The sequence below is a fragment of the Rhinichthys klamathensis genome, unplaced genomic scaffold (genome assembly GCF_029890125.1).
Source record: "Rhinichthys klamathensis goyatoka isolate OS25496 unplaced genomic scaffold, OSU_Roscu_1.1 h1tg000706l_1, whole genome shotgun sequence".
Taxonomy (NCBI): domain Eukaryota; kingdom Metazoa; phylum Chordata; class Actinopteri; order Cypriniformes; family Leuciscidae; genus Rhinichthys; species Rhinichthys klamathensis.
The window spans coordinates 134,028-151,805 of NW_026607126.1; the positions used below are offsets into that span (position 1 = coordinate 134,028).

Here is a 17,778-nt window from a genome sequence, read left to right on the forward strand (position 1 = left end):
GTAAAATGATTACCGTAATAAAAAATGTAATGAGGTGAATTAAATCTTTTTTTTATTAATAGTATTACTTGTAGGCTGTTATTTTTTAGAGTTTGTATTTGAAATACAACATCCAAATTAAATGCAAAAACTAAATGTATTAAAATTAAATTTGTCAAAATTTGCATGAATTAACATAGCATGAACATAGCATGAACTAACTGTTTAAAATACTGGTAAAGAATTTATTAATCTTTTTTAATGTTAATTTCAACATTTTCTTATACATTATTATAATCAACCAATGTGATTTAAACTCAAAGAAGCCCAAATCCATACTGATCTTTAGTAAAAGTTTTCTTTTCTTTTTCAGCTCAATTTAAACCGCACGTTAATCTGAATAATCAGGAAGTATAGCCATTAGCCACTGAGACTGTGTTTGTAAACAGTAATTTCATCTTTAGAACAAACCTGTAATTGCACACCACTAAATATGTATTGCAAGTCCACAATTAGCCACATGAATATAGCATTCAGTGATGTGCATAGTTCTTCCTCGTCTTCTTGACTTGTTTGGGTCACACTCCGCTCTGTATTTTCGCATTGTTTCTTAATCGTTCGAATGTGTAAATGTTGTTAAGCATTCCTGCATGTGGATAGGTGTGAGATAAATCTATCTCCAAAATCTTACAGTCTTCTGTTCAGTGATGTGCAACCAGTAGAGCTTCCGCCCATCCCAACATACTGTAGGACTTGTGCTGGGCAGCACTGCACATTTAAGAGCTTTTTGTTGCTACATGATATCAGTGAAACCATAACTCAACGTGTGCTGCAATGCAGCAAGGGAATAAGACGAGGAGAGAGAGAAACAGAGAGAGAGATGAAGAGAGTTTTAAAGGTAAATAGACTGTCAGAGTGAAAATGGCTCTCTGCAGAGTGTAGCAGATGGATACTGTCTCAGAGGCAGTGTCCTCCTTCTGTGATGAGAAAGACAGGAGAATCCCCTCCCTCTCTCCTTCCTTTCCTCTCTCTCCTTCCCCTCCCGCTCAATCTCTTCATCAAACGTGCGGCAGATGGGATGCAGGAGTGATTTAGGCCACTAAACCCGCACAGAGAATGTCGCTTAGACTGGCTTTCGTGCCTTCGTGTTGTCTTCTAAAATGGCTGCAGACACGCCAGAAGAACAGAACAAGAAAGATGTCACTTTGCTCTGGATCCATGATCCAATGAGAAGAGAAAAAACAATAAGTGAGATGGGGTCAAGTAATATGCTCCGATGAACAGAAGAAAGATGGAGGAGTTGCTATTTCATGTCATTTCATTTCAAATAACTGGCCTTTTTATTTTATGTGAGATTACTCTGGTCTCTATTGTATTGTATTCTGTTTTATTTTATCTTATTCTATTTTACTTTACTTTTTTTCATATTTATTTTATGTGAGATTACTCTGGTATGCATTTTCTGTATAATATTTTCTTTATTTTATTTTGGCCTGTTTTCCCCCCCCCCCCTTCTTTTATGTGAGATTATTCTGGTCTCTATTTTCACCTTTTTTAAAGTTTGGATTAATTTGGTGTTCTCTCAGGAGAAAAAAAAAAACGATCTGATAAACAGTAGTCTCCATTTGCTCTGTGATCTCGTTGCCATCCAGACAAAAAGAGGTAGGCCTATATAGGATATCTCATTTGTGAATGTTAGAAGTTTCTTCACATGTAATTGACTGATCATCCAGCCGGCATCTCTGTGTGAGGGCAGAACACAAGTCCAAAAGAAAGAACGCTGCCCGCTGCTGCATGGCATCATGAATAATCGGAAGCAAGATCTCTTCTCACTTTTAACCGCCCTCAGAAATCAAAAGTGTCATTTCCTGCAGGTGCTGTGCGATTTATTTCTGACATTGCAACACAGGCAGCCAGAAAACACAATGTCTAAGTGGCCCTCTCACCTTCAGCTGCCAAAAGATGCTGGAAATTGGCTGAATGAATATTCATAAGGTGATGGAGAGAGATTTGTTCACAATGTAACTCCAGTTGTATCATTTCAGTATGTGTGTGTGTGTGTGTGTGTGCTTTCATTGGTGAGCGTCTGATCTTTCCGAACTTTTATGTATATTTCATGATGTGAGCTGGGAGAGTTTGGCAGTCAGTGTACATGCATTAGTTTGCACAAAAACATAGAGAGGAACACAGAAACAAATCTTGTAATTAATGATACCTTTCTCACCTCCCCAAAAGCCTCTTCCAGTCCTGTTACTTGAAGCTGTTACCGTATTGTAAAATTAAATGTCTATTCTAAGATTATCTGTGTACAAACATCTCACACTCTTGTTTTTGGCTCTGTCATCTCACTTACATTTTGGTATTCATATGTACAGTAGACACACTTGTGTATGATTGGATAGACAAAGATGAAATGTAATATATCAACTGTTAGAAACATACAGCTAGACTTAATGTAGAAACTTTTTAATGGCAAATTTATTTAGAAATTAAATGTTTCTCAACTTATGTGCGTAATTGAATGGTAAGAATTTAATGTGGTTTATTTTATATTTTAAAAAATATTTATAAAAATATAATTAATTTAATATTACTATTTATTACTATATCAATATTAGTAATATACATTTCTATTAGGGCTGCACGATTTGGGGAAAATGTCATATTGCGATTATTGAGGTCAATATTGCGATATGCGATTGCGATATAATAAATAAATGGTTTCATGAGTCAACTTGCTTGGTTCTAAAGCAAAATGCACACACAGATTAGTGATAATTCTGAAATGTGTATTTCTCAACTCAAACTAGTAACAACAACTAAATGATTGATAACACCTATAATGATCAATAAGCCATTGATGTCTGGATAAAAATTAATTTAATTTTAATTTAAGTGAACTTCAAACAATCCTCACATAAACCCATAATAAATGTCATATTTACCTGTGCTCTTCCTGTCTACAGGTAGGACATATACAGAAATTGAATAAAGTTATCAAACAGTCTGCGCTGCATAAATTATCAATTATATGGACTAAAATCCTATTTAAAGCTACACAAGTTCTTTGGTCAAGAGCAGTGAGTGTTTTTCTTTGTTCCCTTTGTTCTTTGATTAACTTTACTGACAGAAAGCATTATTGGATGCTGGCCCTTTAAGAGTTGCTGACAGAGACGCGGATCTCACACGTGCCTTATTCTCTCACAACACTTACGACCATCATAAGACTGCTCTTATGTTATGAAGACACTCGACAAATTATATTTTGGCTTAATTGTGTGTGTTATTGTTCGTTCACTTCAAGCGGAAAGAGAACTGTATTCTGGCGCGCGGTCTGTGCATGCGCATGATAATGGCGCGCGTCTTTCAGTCAGGAGATTCACAGGCAGCGCGCTCTCTTTTGACTTGATCCCGCTCTTAATAGTATGTGAATGCTTTAGACCATTCAGCGAGACATGTAACAGTAGCCAAAGGATGACAAAAAAATAACAGATGCTGCGTTAACAGCCCTAATTTGTTTATTTCATATAAAATCGCACTATTTTGCGTCATATAATCGCATAGGCTTGACATCGCGATTACAATTGCGATATGATTAATCGTGCAGCACTAATTTCTATTGTTAATGTGTATGTATGTATATATATATATATATATATATATATATATATACAGAGAGAGAGAGAGATAGAGAGAGAGAGAGAGAGAGAAAATATTTAAATATTTCAATGATTTATTTTATTAATAATTATGCAACAGTTTAATCTGTTTGACCATTGTTTTGGGTTTACTGTTATGCATAAATGCACAGTTTTTTAGTGGAGTAGTTGAGTGCTGTTGAGTTTAGAGACCCACCAAATGCTGCCAGTAGACCCAATATTAAAAAAGCATTAATCAGTTAAGTAAATTGCATTATTTAATAATATATACTCTATGGCATAGTAATTGGTCAACTGCACTGTTAGCCCGAATACTCTTCCATCTGTCTGATGTGTTCTAACAGCGGTTATCATTAGTCTTTCTCTCTTCTGCCGTAGGTAGTTTGACCCTCTACCCCGATCTCTCCTTCTGTAGTTTGATATCAGCAGAGGCCCAGACTGAGAAATCACAGCAGGTCATGAAAATACTCGCTCCCGGCAACACAAGGCCTCATTCTCTTTCTCTCCATCGCATTTCTCTGCTCTAATGTTATCGACTTGCAGTACTTTTTGGTCTTTCTGGTTCTTATCTGTCTTCCTTCTCTTTGTAAATGTTCTCACATACATGTTATTGTCTTAAGCACAGTTCAGACTGGTTTCCCAAATGACCTCTATATGTTTACACAATTTAAAAAAGCTGTTTTCTATTTGAATATATTTTAAAATGTAATTTATTCCTGTGACGCAAAGCTGAATTTTCAGCATCATTACTCCAGTCTTCAGTGTCACACGATCCTTCAGAGATCATTCTAATATGCTGATTTGCTGCTCAAGAAACAAAGTTACCAATAAATGTGAACTAATTGAAAGGAAAACTAGTCCCATCCAAATATGAATAATAACTCGTTTTTCTACTGTTTCTTTTGAGAAACTGTTCTAAACACTGCTCATATTCCACTTTACTGCTAAAAAAATAATGCAGATTTAGGGACAGAACCCAATACTGATTTTGTAATCTAAACCATTATGACTTGAAATACCTATCCTGCTGCTCTCTGATCAGACGGTAGAGAAAGTCCCCACTGCTGTATGAATACCTCACTACTGGAGACCAGCTGCCATTGATTGAACACAGCTGTGAGCCGTAACCAATGGACTGAGAGGAAAAGAAAAGGGGGTGGTGGGTGGAAAGGGTGTTTTAATTATAATCAGGAATACAATCATTACATCAGCGCTCTGATTGAAGAGCAACTCAGGAGGTGCCGACACACATCCACACACACACACCGGAGCAATTTAAATCCCAAACATACCTTATCAAATCCAGTCCAAAGGATGATGCCCGGCCGCGTCTTCTCAGAGAGCCAGTCTGTTCACTCAGGGCCATCTTGGGAACACCTCTGGGCCGCTTTTTTAGGTAGTTAAGCATACAAGTGCAGCTTCTACTTGAATGGGAAAAGACAGAAATCTCCGAATCTATTTGTCAAGATTGTGTTTCAGTAACAAGCAGTGGTGTCATAAATCTAGCTTCTATAGCTATAATCATGTTTTTACTCATGATAAAAAATAGTGCTCTTTTACGAATAGTGGCACTTTTAAGTAAGAGGATTTAGGCTTCTGTTGGCATATTGGGCGTTACGTTAGTATGTCAATTCCTTGACGTGTGTTGGAGTTAATCCGAAGGGATAGTCCACAAAAGGAGATGGATGGCTATTGACTGTTGAGACAAGTATTATCTCTAAAAAACGGCAATAAGAATAGTCCAATGCAACTTGTGTGCTATTTTCTAAGTCTTATAACGCCATACTATAGCTTTGTGTAAGGCCAGATCTAAATGTGAGTCATTATTCACTAAACATTGTGTTATGTTGTATGTTCAGAGTCTCCTCCAGTAACCCCACACTTTGAGAACCACTGCACTGATTATACACGTGTACACTTGTTTTGTTGAAGTGTACCTTTGCTATTTGTTATCCAGCTGATTGATTGAGTGACATTGAAGGAATAGTCAGTTAGGTTAGTCCATTTTTTTGACTGAGAATACTGACACTTGTATTCTTGAGAGAAGTCATTCCTGACAGATCAGGATGCACACTTTTTTTGTGTACTAAGATACACAATTTGAATCCCTTTTAGAAGATGGAAGTCTTGATTTAACAACCAGCTCTTTTTATAGGTGTCACCAGTGACTAAATGCGAGCTGCATTATTTCCTGATGGAAGAGCTTGCTCAAACATGAGGATTATCCAAGATTCCAGAACATATTTTTAATCCATGTACATTTTTAAGGGGATTTCCACTGTTTACCGTTTAATTGATTTGACACCCATGACAGTATTAGATTTGGAAGCTTCCAAATGCTTTTAGAGGCATCCTTTGAGTTATAGTCTCATGCATGCTCAAGATATAGTGGTTACTTAGTTGTTGGATGTTCTCTCATCCTAAAATTAGCTGGAAACCTTTGCAAACTGTTGAATGCATACACATTGGATTTCTATTAAAACTCTATTTACTGTAGTGTAGATAGGGCCCATTCAATGAGAATATCAGTACTTTATATTAGTTAAGGCACTTGCACACAACATAAACTCTCATGAAGTTTGTTCTTTAGCTGAACCAGAATTAAAAATACAGGTTTATAGTTTAATTTGAGATGAATGAATTTTATTGCTATTTTTGAATGTCATTAAATCATCTGTGGAGAATTTGGTCTCTCTCCATTCAGTTTAGAATTGTAGTTGTTTGCCTGTTATGTACATACACACACTTTAAAAACAACGTTATTGGCATCCGTGGTTACATGAAGAACCTGTAACGTCCATAGAACCTTTCCATTCCACAAAAGGTTCTTTATAGTGTATATAAAGGTTCTTCTGATTATTAAAATGCTTTTTGGGAACCTTCAATGGTTCTTCTATGGCATTGTTGCAAATCTCTAAGACTGTAGGGACTTTAGTCAGATTGTATAGCAGCAAAATTTACAGTTTTATCATTTTTATGGTTGCATGAAAACTTTCACTTTGGCAAATCCTTGAATTTTTTCCTGCATCATTGACATGCACCGTTCTAATTTAAATCAGATTTCCAGCATTCCCTGGTGCATACGGTCATTTGCAGATGCAGACGACCTTAATATCAGTAGCTGTGTTAGCATAAACATATTTTTAGTCAAGTCAGAATTACTTTGTGGTAATTGACTAATTTAGAATCCTCTAGATTTCTCACATTTAATTATATTTTATTATATTCCTGACCTTTTAAACCTTGATGAGAGTGCTGTTAGTGCATAGAAAGGGATTAGCATTTCTGCATTCATTAAACTAAATATGCCGTTCGCAACTCCACTATGATCTCTCACATTTTATGATTAAATGTTTGTCTTCTGTTTATTACCAAAGCATGACTAAAGTGTCGTATGCTTGCCTGGTTTAGCAACCTTATATCACCAAGAACACTCGAAAATTTGTATTTCAGGTTACCCAAGTTCAATCTTTCTGAGAAGTAATCATTTTACATTAGATATGCTTTTACATCTTCATATTAACTTATCTATATTCTGATAATATAAGATGAGAAACTATTGTGAATGGGTTCTGTCTGCATTGCAGTCACTGCATATGACTGAATCCAAAAGTACTATACTATGCCAACTTGCCAAGCCTTGTTAAACAGGAAAATATTGATTATAACTTGGAGTTAATTAGTGATGGACTTACTGTGCCAAGCATCTGTTGTTTTGGTTCTCTGTAAGGAAATATCATAAATTACTTCTTTTAATGGAATTTTCCACCCCAAAATGAAAAATCTGTCTTCATTTGCTCTCCCTCATGTTGGTCCGACTGAGAAATCTTTCATAAAAGATGAAATGGGATGAAAGAATGTCCAAGTGGATGCTGAGTTATTAATGATGACAAACTGTTTGCCATTAGTGTAAATTGCCATTTTACTTGTGTAAAAGAAAATATTTGGTAACACTTTATTTTACAGTGTCCTTGTTACATATGTTACATGCACTTACATATGTTAATTAATATCACTTAAATGCATAATTACACTGTAACAAGGACACCTTAAAATAAAGTAACCAAAATTCCAATGTGAAACATAATGGAGCCACATCGAACCTAAGTTTGCTGAAAATATGACTAAATAAATAGCTAAATGAATATTGGTTAAAATTATCAAGGGAAGTAATTACTTTGCGACATTATGAATATTCATTATGAATGTTTGTAGCTATTTTAATTCCATGTTGACTTGCACTTGATGCTGTACTCATAATTAAATGTCTTTTGAGATGTTCCTTTTCTTGTGGTATCATGCAGCAATATGAAACTGAAATATTAAAATTGTTATTTCATTTCATATTTTCACAGGAGATTCAACATGGCCGCTGCTGTCATCTTACAAGTTTGTTGCATCCTGGCCTGAACGCATCTGCGTTCTTCCTCGAGTGCTCTAGAGTGCATGATGTAAATGCATTTCGACTGCCTTTCGAAGATGAACGACTGAAATATGAACCTCATTCAAGCTTTCTGGACCTCCGGTCCGACGTCTGATTAAATCAAGCCCCTCAAACGACCATCAGAGGGGGGGAATAAGGAGTAGAGGTGGCTGCTGGTTGGTGGGGGTGGAGGACGAGGAGGTGGAGGAGGAGGGGGGTTTGGAAACCATCTATACCCTTTGGAATATACCATTTGTGGAATATCACTGTGTATTTGGAATATTGCAGAACTTTGGGAGTTTCGCTGTAGTTTTTGGAATCATTTCGGAATATTAGGAATTTCGCTCCTGTTCGCAGTCATGAAGGTGAACCCGAGCTCTTGTTTGTGTCCTGTACTTTTGTGCCTGTGTTTTCTGGAGAGGGGTTATGAGGCGAGCCATTTCGCCCCGGCCAAAGTCATTTCCAGGAGCCACAATGCAACTCGCAACCACAACCAGACTAAGGACGGGGAAACAGAGGTCCACCATCGGCCCAAGCGGGGATGGATATGGAACCAATTCTTTGTCTTAGAGGAACACATTGGTCCAGAAGCACAATATGTAGGAAAGGTAAGCATATTTCTTCTGGAAATTTTTCAATTCCTTTATTTTGTAATTGTTACAACCCACATAACTTTATACATTCAGCATGTAACATCAAAGTTTTTGATTCCTACCATCCCTGCTGGATATATATATATATATATATATATATATATACTTGGTCTTAGCTAGTATAAAGTTCATCTACCTTATTTATTTTGTTTTTATTTTAATGGAATTAATCAGAGAGAAGAGAATGTGTGCAGTTTACTTTCCTGTGTTTTTTAGTTTATGGTAGTCTTTAGGTTACGTCACAGCCATGAATAATGATTTGCTGCTTGCTATTGGACCAAAAATTAGGATGCAAAAAAAAAAAACCCAGCTAAAACAAGCCTAAGCTGGTTTAGCAGGCCAGTTTTATAGGGGTTTTGGCCACTTCTTCAGATGGTCAAGCTAAACACCAGCTTGGCCAGGTTGAGAGACCAGCCGGACAGCTTTTTCTTCTTCAGAGGAGGAGTCTTTGATTTGTTCTCCTGGAAGGGAAGGACTTTAACGAATATATCTGCTAAAAGGTATTTTGGTTAACTTCAGGAGTACACTAGCATATACTGTAGATGACCTCAAATCTAATAAACAAGGCAAAAAGGCTCTATTTTGATTTGAAACCAGCCTAAGGTGGTTTGGTGATCTTTGCTGAATTGAGGTGGTTAGTTTTCTGGACAGCTGTGCTGAGCTGTCTATAACCCCTGTAGAACCATATAGGAAACCAAATAGACCAGCCTGACCATTTTGGCGGCCTTTAAGACCAGCAGATACATTGTTCTTGTTGTTATTGGTGTCATTTTTAGCAGGGATATAAACAGCAGTGTTAGATAATGTTGAAACATTTTAGACCCTCATGAACAACATAAATTTGTAAATCAAGCAAGTGACCTTTTGTTCTTTTTCTGACCTTATTCCATCACTTGTCTGTACCCGCTGGCCTTGATCGATAACATCTTTGCATGGAGTTAGCTTAGTACAGCAAAACAGCAGCTCAGAACTGCAGCTTGACTTATTGGTTTGTGTTTGAGATTTGACAGCGCTCATCATTTTAGCTAGAAGTCATGCCGGTTCTCCTGTGTTTGCCTCATGGGCTTGTCGATCTTGTGAAACATGAATTTTGTGCCTGTGCCAAATAGCAAATAGGGCCATGAATCTATTACCATTAGCAAGTCAGTCTAGAATGAGCATGGACACTTTTGCAGTGACCACATTTGAGTGTATTTTACTAGATGGCAATATATAGGCTACTTTATGTAATTCTTTTATTTTCATACTTTGAGATCTTTATGCGGATGATGGGGATAAGGATGCATTCCTCTTCATATGACAAAATGTAATTTTCAAAAACAGTCTTTGTTTTCATATTACAGTTTTTCTCGATTGCTTAAACACTATAACCAGGCTTTTGAACTAAAATTTCAAAACCATAATGCCATTTATCAAAAAGCACACCCATTTCACTGAACTATGAACACTATTCCCCTGTTTTGACACATTAGTCAGATTTGTTGAACTGTCACAGCAAAACTCTACACACAAATCCCTTCATTTCTCATTGCCTACAACACGTGGTCATTTAGAAAGCACTAGCATTCAAAATTGTTCACTCAAGTCAGCACAGCTTCAGGTCAGTTAGCACACAATTACCCAGGTGAAAACACTAAGAGTCAAAATTGAACACACATCAGTCAGATCCTTCAATAGATAGATAAAAGGTTATACAATCTTTTATAAAAGATAAAAATCAGTTTACTGAGTTTTGGAACAATGGATCCACAGAGAAATTAAGCAATAGGTCGAGGAGGGGGAGGGAGAGGAGGAGGAGGAGGAGGAGGAAGAGGAGGAGGAAGAGGAGGAGGAGGAGGAAGAGGAAGAGGAGGAGGAGGAGGAGGATGAGGAAGAGGTGGAGGTGGAGGAAGAGGAGGAGGAGGAAGGGCAAGGGCAAGAAGACAAGCAGTCTCGGATGAAATTCAAGCCACTTTAGTTGGCCATGTCCTTGTCCATGGTATGACTATGAGGGAGGCTGGGCAACGAGTACAGCCAAATTTGAGTCGCTTCACCGTCGGCTCCATCATCAGAGCCTTCAGGGAGGTGTGGTGGCAAACACATTTATATCACTGAATAAGAGACAAACATTTCCAATTGTCTTTGATGAGGTTTATGTTCTTGCAAGAAAAGGCCAGCAGTCGTACAGTCACACAGAGTGGCTGCAGAGTGTGACAGTGAAGGAGAGCATCCTTTCTCCTTTATAGTCTTGACTCACAGAATGTTATCTTTCTAGGCCAATGATGGTATTTCAACCATATGTGGAACATTCTTAGACTTGTTCATCATATTGTATCCTTGAGTGGAGGCATGTACCAACACTCTTTACCATTCCAATACAATTCCATATTTGAATAAGGTTTGTGTGTGCTCTTTTACTGTCATATGATGCTCACACACATCTTACGTAAGAGTGGGACCACAAGCAACATGACTTACCAGTTTTGGAAATGTTGTTTTGAATTTATAGCACCAGTGTGTAAGACTATGTTGTAGTGTGTGTATTTTTGAGGGCTTGTGTGTCCTGTCTGAGGGCAAAGTTTGGTTTTTCAGCAAGAGTGAATGGTTTTGAGTGTAGAGCTTCATTTTGACCTGAAAATAGGATGTTTGGGGAATTGGGTGAGACGTTATGGATTTGTGTTTACTGTTTTGAGAATACGAGGCATAGTTTCAAGAAATGTGTTTAAGCAATCGAGAAAAACTGTAAGTGAAACACTAATAATACAGACCAATGCTTTTTATATTTATGTGCCCTTTTTACTAACATTTCCGTCCAAAATGTCTATTGAATTATTAGACTTGGAAAATATTGGAAACACTCTGTATATTTACTGTCCACATAAATTTCAGTATTTTCATAAATTGGCTATGAAAATATATATATATTTTTCTACTAATTTAAAATAAAATGAGGAAAATTGTCCTGCAGTGTAATTATCATTTTCATTTATTTTATATATATATATATATATATATATATATATATATATATATATATATATATATATATATATATTAGGGCTGTCAGTTAAACGCGTTATTAACGGTGTTAACGCAAACCCATTTTAACGGCGTCAATTTTTTTATCGCGTGATTAACGCGTTTGGGCTAGCAAACTTTGTTGTTTTTTTCACATGCTTTTGCAACAGGACGCGGCATGAAACCCATTCATGTCAATGGCTTGCGCCGCGTGAGGACGTTTTGTTGCTTCGTCAACCAAAGCGCAAGCGGATCTAGCTAGACCGGAAACAAAACAACAGGCACGCCGCACACACTTGTTTGGGCTTGCGAGCCGGCCAAATAGTTGGTTAACGTTGTGTTTTGAGTGGATGATGAGCGCGAGACGCCGAAATGGATGCCAATAAGATTCTGAATTGAAAGTTTACTTTTAAAAAGTTGCCAAATGGTTCCATTGACAAGACCAAAGTGATCTGTGTGTTTTGTCGTTGTGAACTGAGCTATCATCATCGCAGCACGTCCAGTCTGAAATACCACTTGATGGCCAAGCACACACACACACACAGCTGATGCGAATTCTCCCCCCTCGTCAATATCAGGACCTCGTCAGTATTTCTTTCACCCTTTTATTGATGGACAGTGTTACATTGAGAGATTATTTGCTCCAAGTGAGAACGTTAGTGTGAAATTGAACACAGTATATGCCAATGTTGTTTTCAATAAAAAACATTTGCACAAAGCAAGCCGATCCACTTTTCCATGTTGATAAGAACATTAAAATGAGAAAAAATAATGGGACAAAAAGAAATCAAGAGACATTTAGAATAGATAAAAATCTGTGATTAATCGCGATGAAATATTTTAATCGTTTGACAGCACTACTTTATCTGATTGGGGGCTATTTACATTTCTACATTACTTATTCTATTTTACATTGTATTATTGTTTTATACAGAACTATTGAAATACACAAGTAAAACGTAAATAACAAAACTATTGCAAGATATTAGAGGTGCAAGATTCTGGATTCATTTAAGAATCACGATTTTTTTATTTAAAAAAGAAACCACGATTCTGAACAGACAACTTAAAAATAGCATGTAATTTACTAACTAGAGGCTCTGACAAAATGTTAATTGCTGCAGTCTATTTAAAAATTATATTTAATCTGACTGAAAAAAAAACGTGAATGATTCAATGATTGACTCATAAACACTTCACTTGTTTGTGTTCACATGTTCACTGTGATCGTACTTGTTAAAGGTGTACAAAGTGGAATCCTTGTCATAGGAATGAGATCATGTGGATGTTCAGCCCGATCTCACGGCAATTCGTACGAATTTTACGAGGTGGCTAATTCATACGACCTCACTCGTACAAATTCGTACGATTTTTGGTAATTCGTACATATTTTACGAGATACCAAATTCATATGAATTCGTACGAATGACCTACCCCTGACCCCGCCCCTAAACCTACCCATCACGTGGGTTTAGACAAATCGTACGAATTCGTACGAGTGAGGTCGTATGAATTAGTACGAATTAGCCACCTTTTAATCACTCGTACGAATTCGTACGAATTGGTCGTGAGATAGCGTTGGGATGTTTGAATCGAGATCACAATCTTTCAACAAATAATCGTGCAGCTCTACAACATATACACCTTCCCTTATACAAATACAGTATATACATTTTATTGTGGAATCTATTTGTCAGCTATGAACAGATATTCAGTATCGCCAGAACCTATTCACATAACAGTAGAAGTTTAATGAAAGACACACTGCCACTGTCCTTGAGCTCCCCAGTACTCAAAAACTGCATTACGCATCGTAAATTGATTCAATAAACGTTGTTTAATGGGTACTCTGAGACTGTTAGCAGGGGGCAAAGCTCCATCCCAGTGTCCTCCTTTTATTCTCTTTGTGTATCGTCTCTCTCTCTTTCTGAAGCGGAGATTGATTCAGCAGGTCGTGTCCATGTGCTTTACGTCTCTCTACTGAAGCGTTGTACAATGAGGCCGTAGGAAGCTGGTTAAGTTGTCTGTGTAGCGTTTGGTTTCTCTTATCTTCAGAAATATGTAAATGTGTGGCGGTTGTTCAGCATTCAGTGTACTCAAGCATACGGTAATGCAGGGAAAAGAGAGACAGACGTGCAGACAGAGAAAGATAGAAAAAGAGACAGACATTATTACTTGCTGCCTTCAAATCATGTTGGAATGATTGTATTTATGAGGTATAAATATATAAATATATTCATTAGCATTCACATGCTCGCAGTTGCCCGGCTATCACAGGAAATATGGGATTTGAAATCTGCCAAAAAAATATATTTTGATTTTTCTAGTATGCTTATATGTACCTTTATTTTGAAATACCTTTCAAACAGCTTTCTTACTGGTTGTAATTGCTAAAACATCTACTGTAATATAATTAAATATTTGCAAATAATGTGTTCGCTTCAAAATAAAACGTTACTTTGTGAATTGTCATTTACAAATTGAATCTACATTAAATTATTAAAAGTTGTTTTTGATTGTAAGTTGTAATTGTGATGGTTGGCTATATATTTACATGAGTTTGTACATAGTTTTTTATGTTCTTGTTGCTGGTGAAGAATAGTGATAAAATGGGTATAAAATACTTCTCATTTAGCTGGTTTATGAGGTGAGGTGACAATAATTTGCCATCATTTTCTGTGAATAATTTATAAGAAGCATAAAATACATATAAAGCATAAATTAGTCCCAAAACCATCCAAGCAAAATTAGAATGCAAATCTCAGCATAATTCTGACTTCTGAGCTCATAAGTACAAACTTCCCAGGAGGGCTTGAAGGCAGCAATGGAAAATTGCCTCTTTGAGAGAAAATGAGACAAAAATGCATTTTTATGACAATGAAATGATGACAAATGGTTTATATATTTACATCTTCATGTTTTAACTTTAAGCATGACAGGGAAATTGAATGCTTTTCTGATTTGCGCATTTCTGAGCATTTATATTGAGTAAAACTATATTTTGTCTGTCCAGACTGATAAAATGGCAGTAACATTAGTGTGGTGTGGAAATGCTTGCGTGAACTTTAAAGAGGCCATGGCCTTTTTCAAAGTCTTGATTTTTGCGGTCTACTAGAATAGGTTTTCTTGAATGGTCAAAAACACATTTTTCACACATTTTACATTGTTGCAAGAGTAATGTGCTCTGATTGGTCAGCTGGACCAGTGTGTTGTGATTGGTCAACCGCTTTGAGCAATGACTGTGAGTTTCAACTAGGGCTGCACAATTAATCGCAACGAAACCGCACGTGATTTGGCAAAGGCTGCGATTATTTTATGCACAGTTTGTCAGTGCAACATGGCTGATTAGGGCTGTCACTTTTCGTTCGAAAATCGATTGCACAATCGATCGGACCAACCAACACAAGTATCGAAAACGAAAATGGGGAATCGATTTTAATGGCCTTTAAAAAAAAAGAAAAAAAAAGTGTTTTAGGTGGACAGATCAATGCAGGACACAGAACATGAAGGGTGTTGGAAAATAACAATGTCTCTTTTCTGTTAACCAAAATGCTTTTTAATATTCACTATTACTTCAATGCAAGTGAACAAGCGCGCCGTTATTTTTTGCGTAGTGACGTGTGTGTTCAAGTAAGCCAGATATGAGCAGATTCTGTGCAATATGCTGTATTTAATATATCATGAGGACTCACGAGTTGAGGATTTGCGCACGAATTTCCCCAGCAAAGTGAGTAAACACAGAAAAACGCCAGATTGGCATTGATTTGACAGCGTTTCCCACCAAAGTTCATTTGTACCCGCATTTGGCGGCTCGGAGGGTGTTAATCTCAATCCCTGAATGTTGCGCTCCTGTTTGTCATTGTGCACGAAACTTCACGCCAATAAATCTAGGGCTGCAACTAACGATTATTTTGATAATCGATTAATCGGACGATTATTTTTTCGATTAATCGGATAAAAATCCAATTAGATTTTTTGTTTATTATGACTAAATAAAACCCGGTTACACTTTATGTTAAGGTGTCCTTGTTACAGTGTAATTATATATTTAAGTACAGAGTAATATTAAGTAACTACATGTACTTACTATAGGAATAGGGTAGGATTAGGTTGAGGGTTAGTTGCATGTAATTATGCATCATTTACTGTTATTACTACAGTAAGTACATGTAACATATGTAACAAGGACACCGTAAAATAGCGCCGCTGTACGGATTGTGATGCGGAACTGCTAAAACTTAATAGTAGACAAATGCTATATAAAGAGAACGTAATGGAGGTACGCAGCAAGCTAACAGGCTTGATTAAAAAGACAGGAAAAATGATGCATTAGTGCACAAACATTCGCTGAAAAGAAAACCACTGAGTACAGTGACTAAAAAACAAAAATTTACTGCTGCTGTTATTAACTGCCTTTATATTTAGTGCTTCGCTTTGTAAAGACCGTTTTAATTTAATATTTCTGCGGTAGCACTATTTTAATCCATCACTTATGTTGCGAGCGAACTGATTGCGCAACCTGATGCTCGAGACGCAAAATGCAGACATCCCAAGTCTCCCGGAAGTTCTGGGAGTCACCCGCATATTGATATGCTCCCTGATGCTCGCAAATTAGTTCAAACTCCCGGGATTTGAGCGCGCATGCGAGACAGAAGAGACTGTGCTCCAAACCGTGTAGCGCGAGCACGCGGCAGAGCAACGGAGGGAGAGAGACCTTGCGTGTGTGTGCGTGTGTGCCTCATGAAGCGTGTGTAAGACAGAGAGCATCCTGATTGGCCTGTTTCAACCAATCACCAGTAAACGCTCCCCGTGACGTAAGCAGACCAACTAATCGATAATGACATTCGTTGACAACGATTTTTATAATCGATTTTATCGATTAGTTGTTGCAGCCCTAAATAAATCATCAGAATTATTGCTGACTTGTGCGTCTCTTTACGTTCGTCCTAATGCCTGTTAGGTGTCCGTGGATTTGCCTATATTTGGTGTTGAAAATGGAAACGTCTTTAGACATGGAAAATCGATTTTACAATCGATTCAATGAACACTTATGTCTCAAAAATCGAACAGGATTTTTTCACAAAAGTGACAGCCCTATGGCTGATCGGTAGTAAACGCTGCTCCATCTAGAGGGCGCTCTCACGCAGACACGCCAAAATGCCCCACAGCAGAAGCAGATAACGTTCCTGGAAATCCCTGTCGCTGTAGCTGGATAAACAGAAGATTGAAATGCTTTGATTGATTAAACATGACTAATAAACACACGACTGCCATATTCTGTGTAAGAAGGCACATCATCTCACAGAAGGATGCTCAACTGTCGTTATGAAGTGAGTTTAGAGTAAAAGCATGTTATTAAATGTTGTCTTTTGTTGGACAAGAGGTTCATAAATGCTTAAAGATGTTAAACGAGTGTTGCTTTTTCAAATGCACGTTATAAGTGACTCAAACTACCAGTGCTTTCAGATGGAGCAGCGTTTACAGAGCCGTATATCAATGACAAGCTGCGCATAAAAAATAATCGCAGCCTTTGCGATTTCAAAATCGCGATAAGCCAACTCGATTTAAGTGCGATTACATGGAAATTGCGATTAATTGTGCAGCCCTAATTTCAACACACTACTAACACAACTCAACCATGCCATACCCCTTTTTTGCGCATGGCTTGAGGGATATTGTGATAGGTTCATAATATTCCCGGAAGAAAACTCAAGTCTACGATGGAGGCGTTTCAGGGAATTCAGTAACAGTGACACTGATATACAGAATAGCTCATTTTTGAGTGACTTTGTGCTTTGTACCTTTGCAGATCTTTTTCATGCTCAAACAGCAACAGCCTAAAGAAAGTTAAAAATGTTGAAAAGTATAATAGGTCCTCTTTAAAGCCACATATACAGGACTAGACTTTAGTTTAGTGTGGCCTGACATTGTAACTGGAGTGCTACATGGCTATTAAGCAGATGGTATTAATTTAAAATTGCATTACTTCAAAATAGAGCTTTATCAGGGTGCTAATTGCATGAAATAATAATTACTTTTTGTCTTCCTTTATTAGCATATCCGCACG

At 37.2% G+C, this 17,778-nt stretch overlaps 1 protein-coding gene across 1 annotated transcript in view; it reads left to right on the forward strand.

Annotated features, from left to right (window-relative positions):
* LOC130076892 (cadherin-18) overlaps window positions 1-17,778 on the forward strand; it is a 115,318-nt gene that overhangs the window by 13,746 nt on the left and 83,794 nt on the right. The window contains exon 2 of the mRNA XM_056242189.1: window positions 7,994-8,669. Within this exon, the coding sequence (XP_056098164.1) occupies window positions 8,421-8,669 (249 nt within the window). The 5' untranslated portion in view covers window positions 7,994-8,420. The remainder of the gene's footprint in view (window positions 1-7,993; window positions 8,670-17,778) is intronic.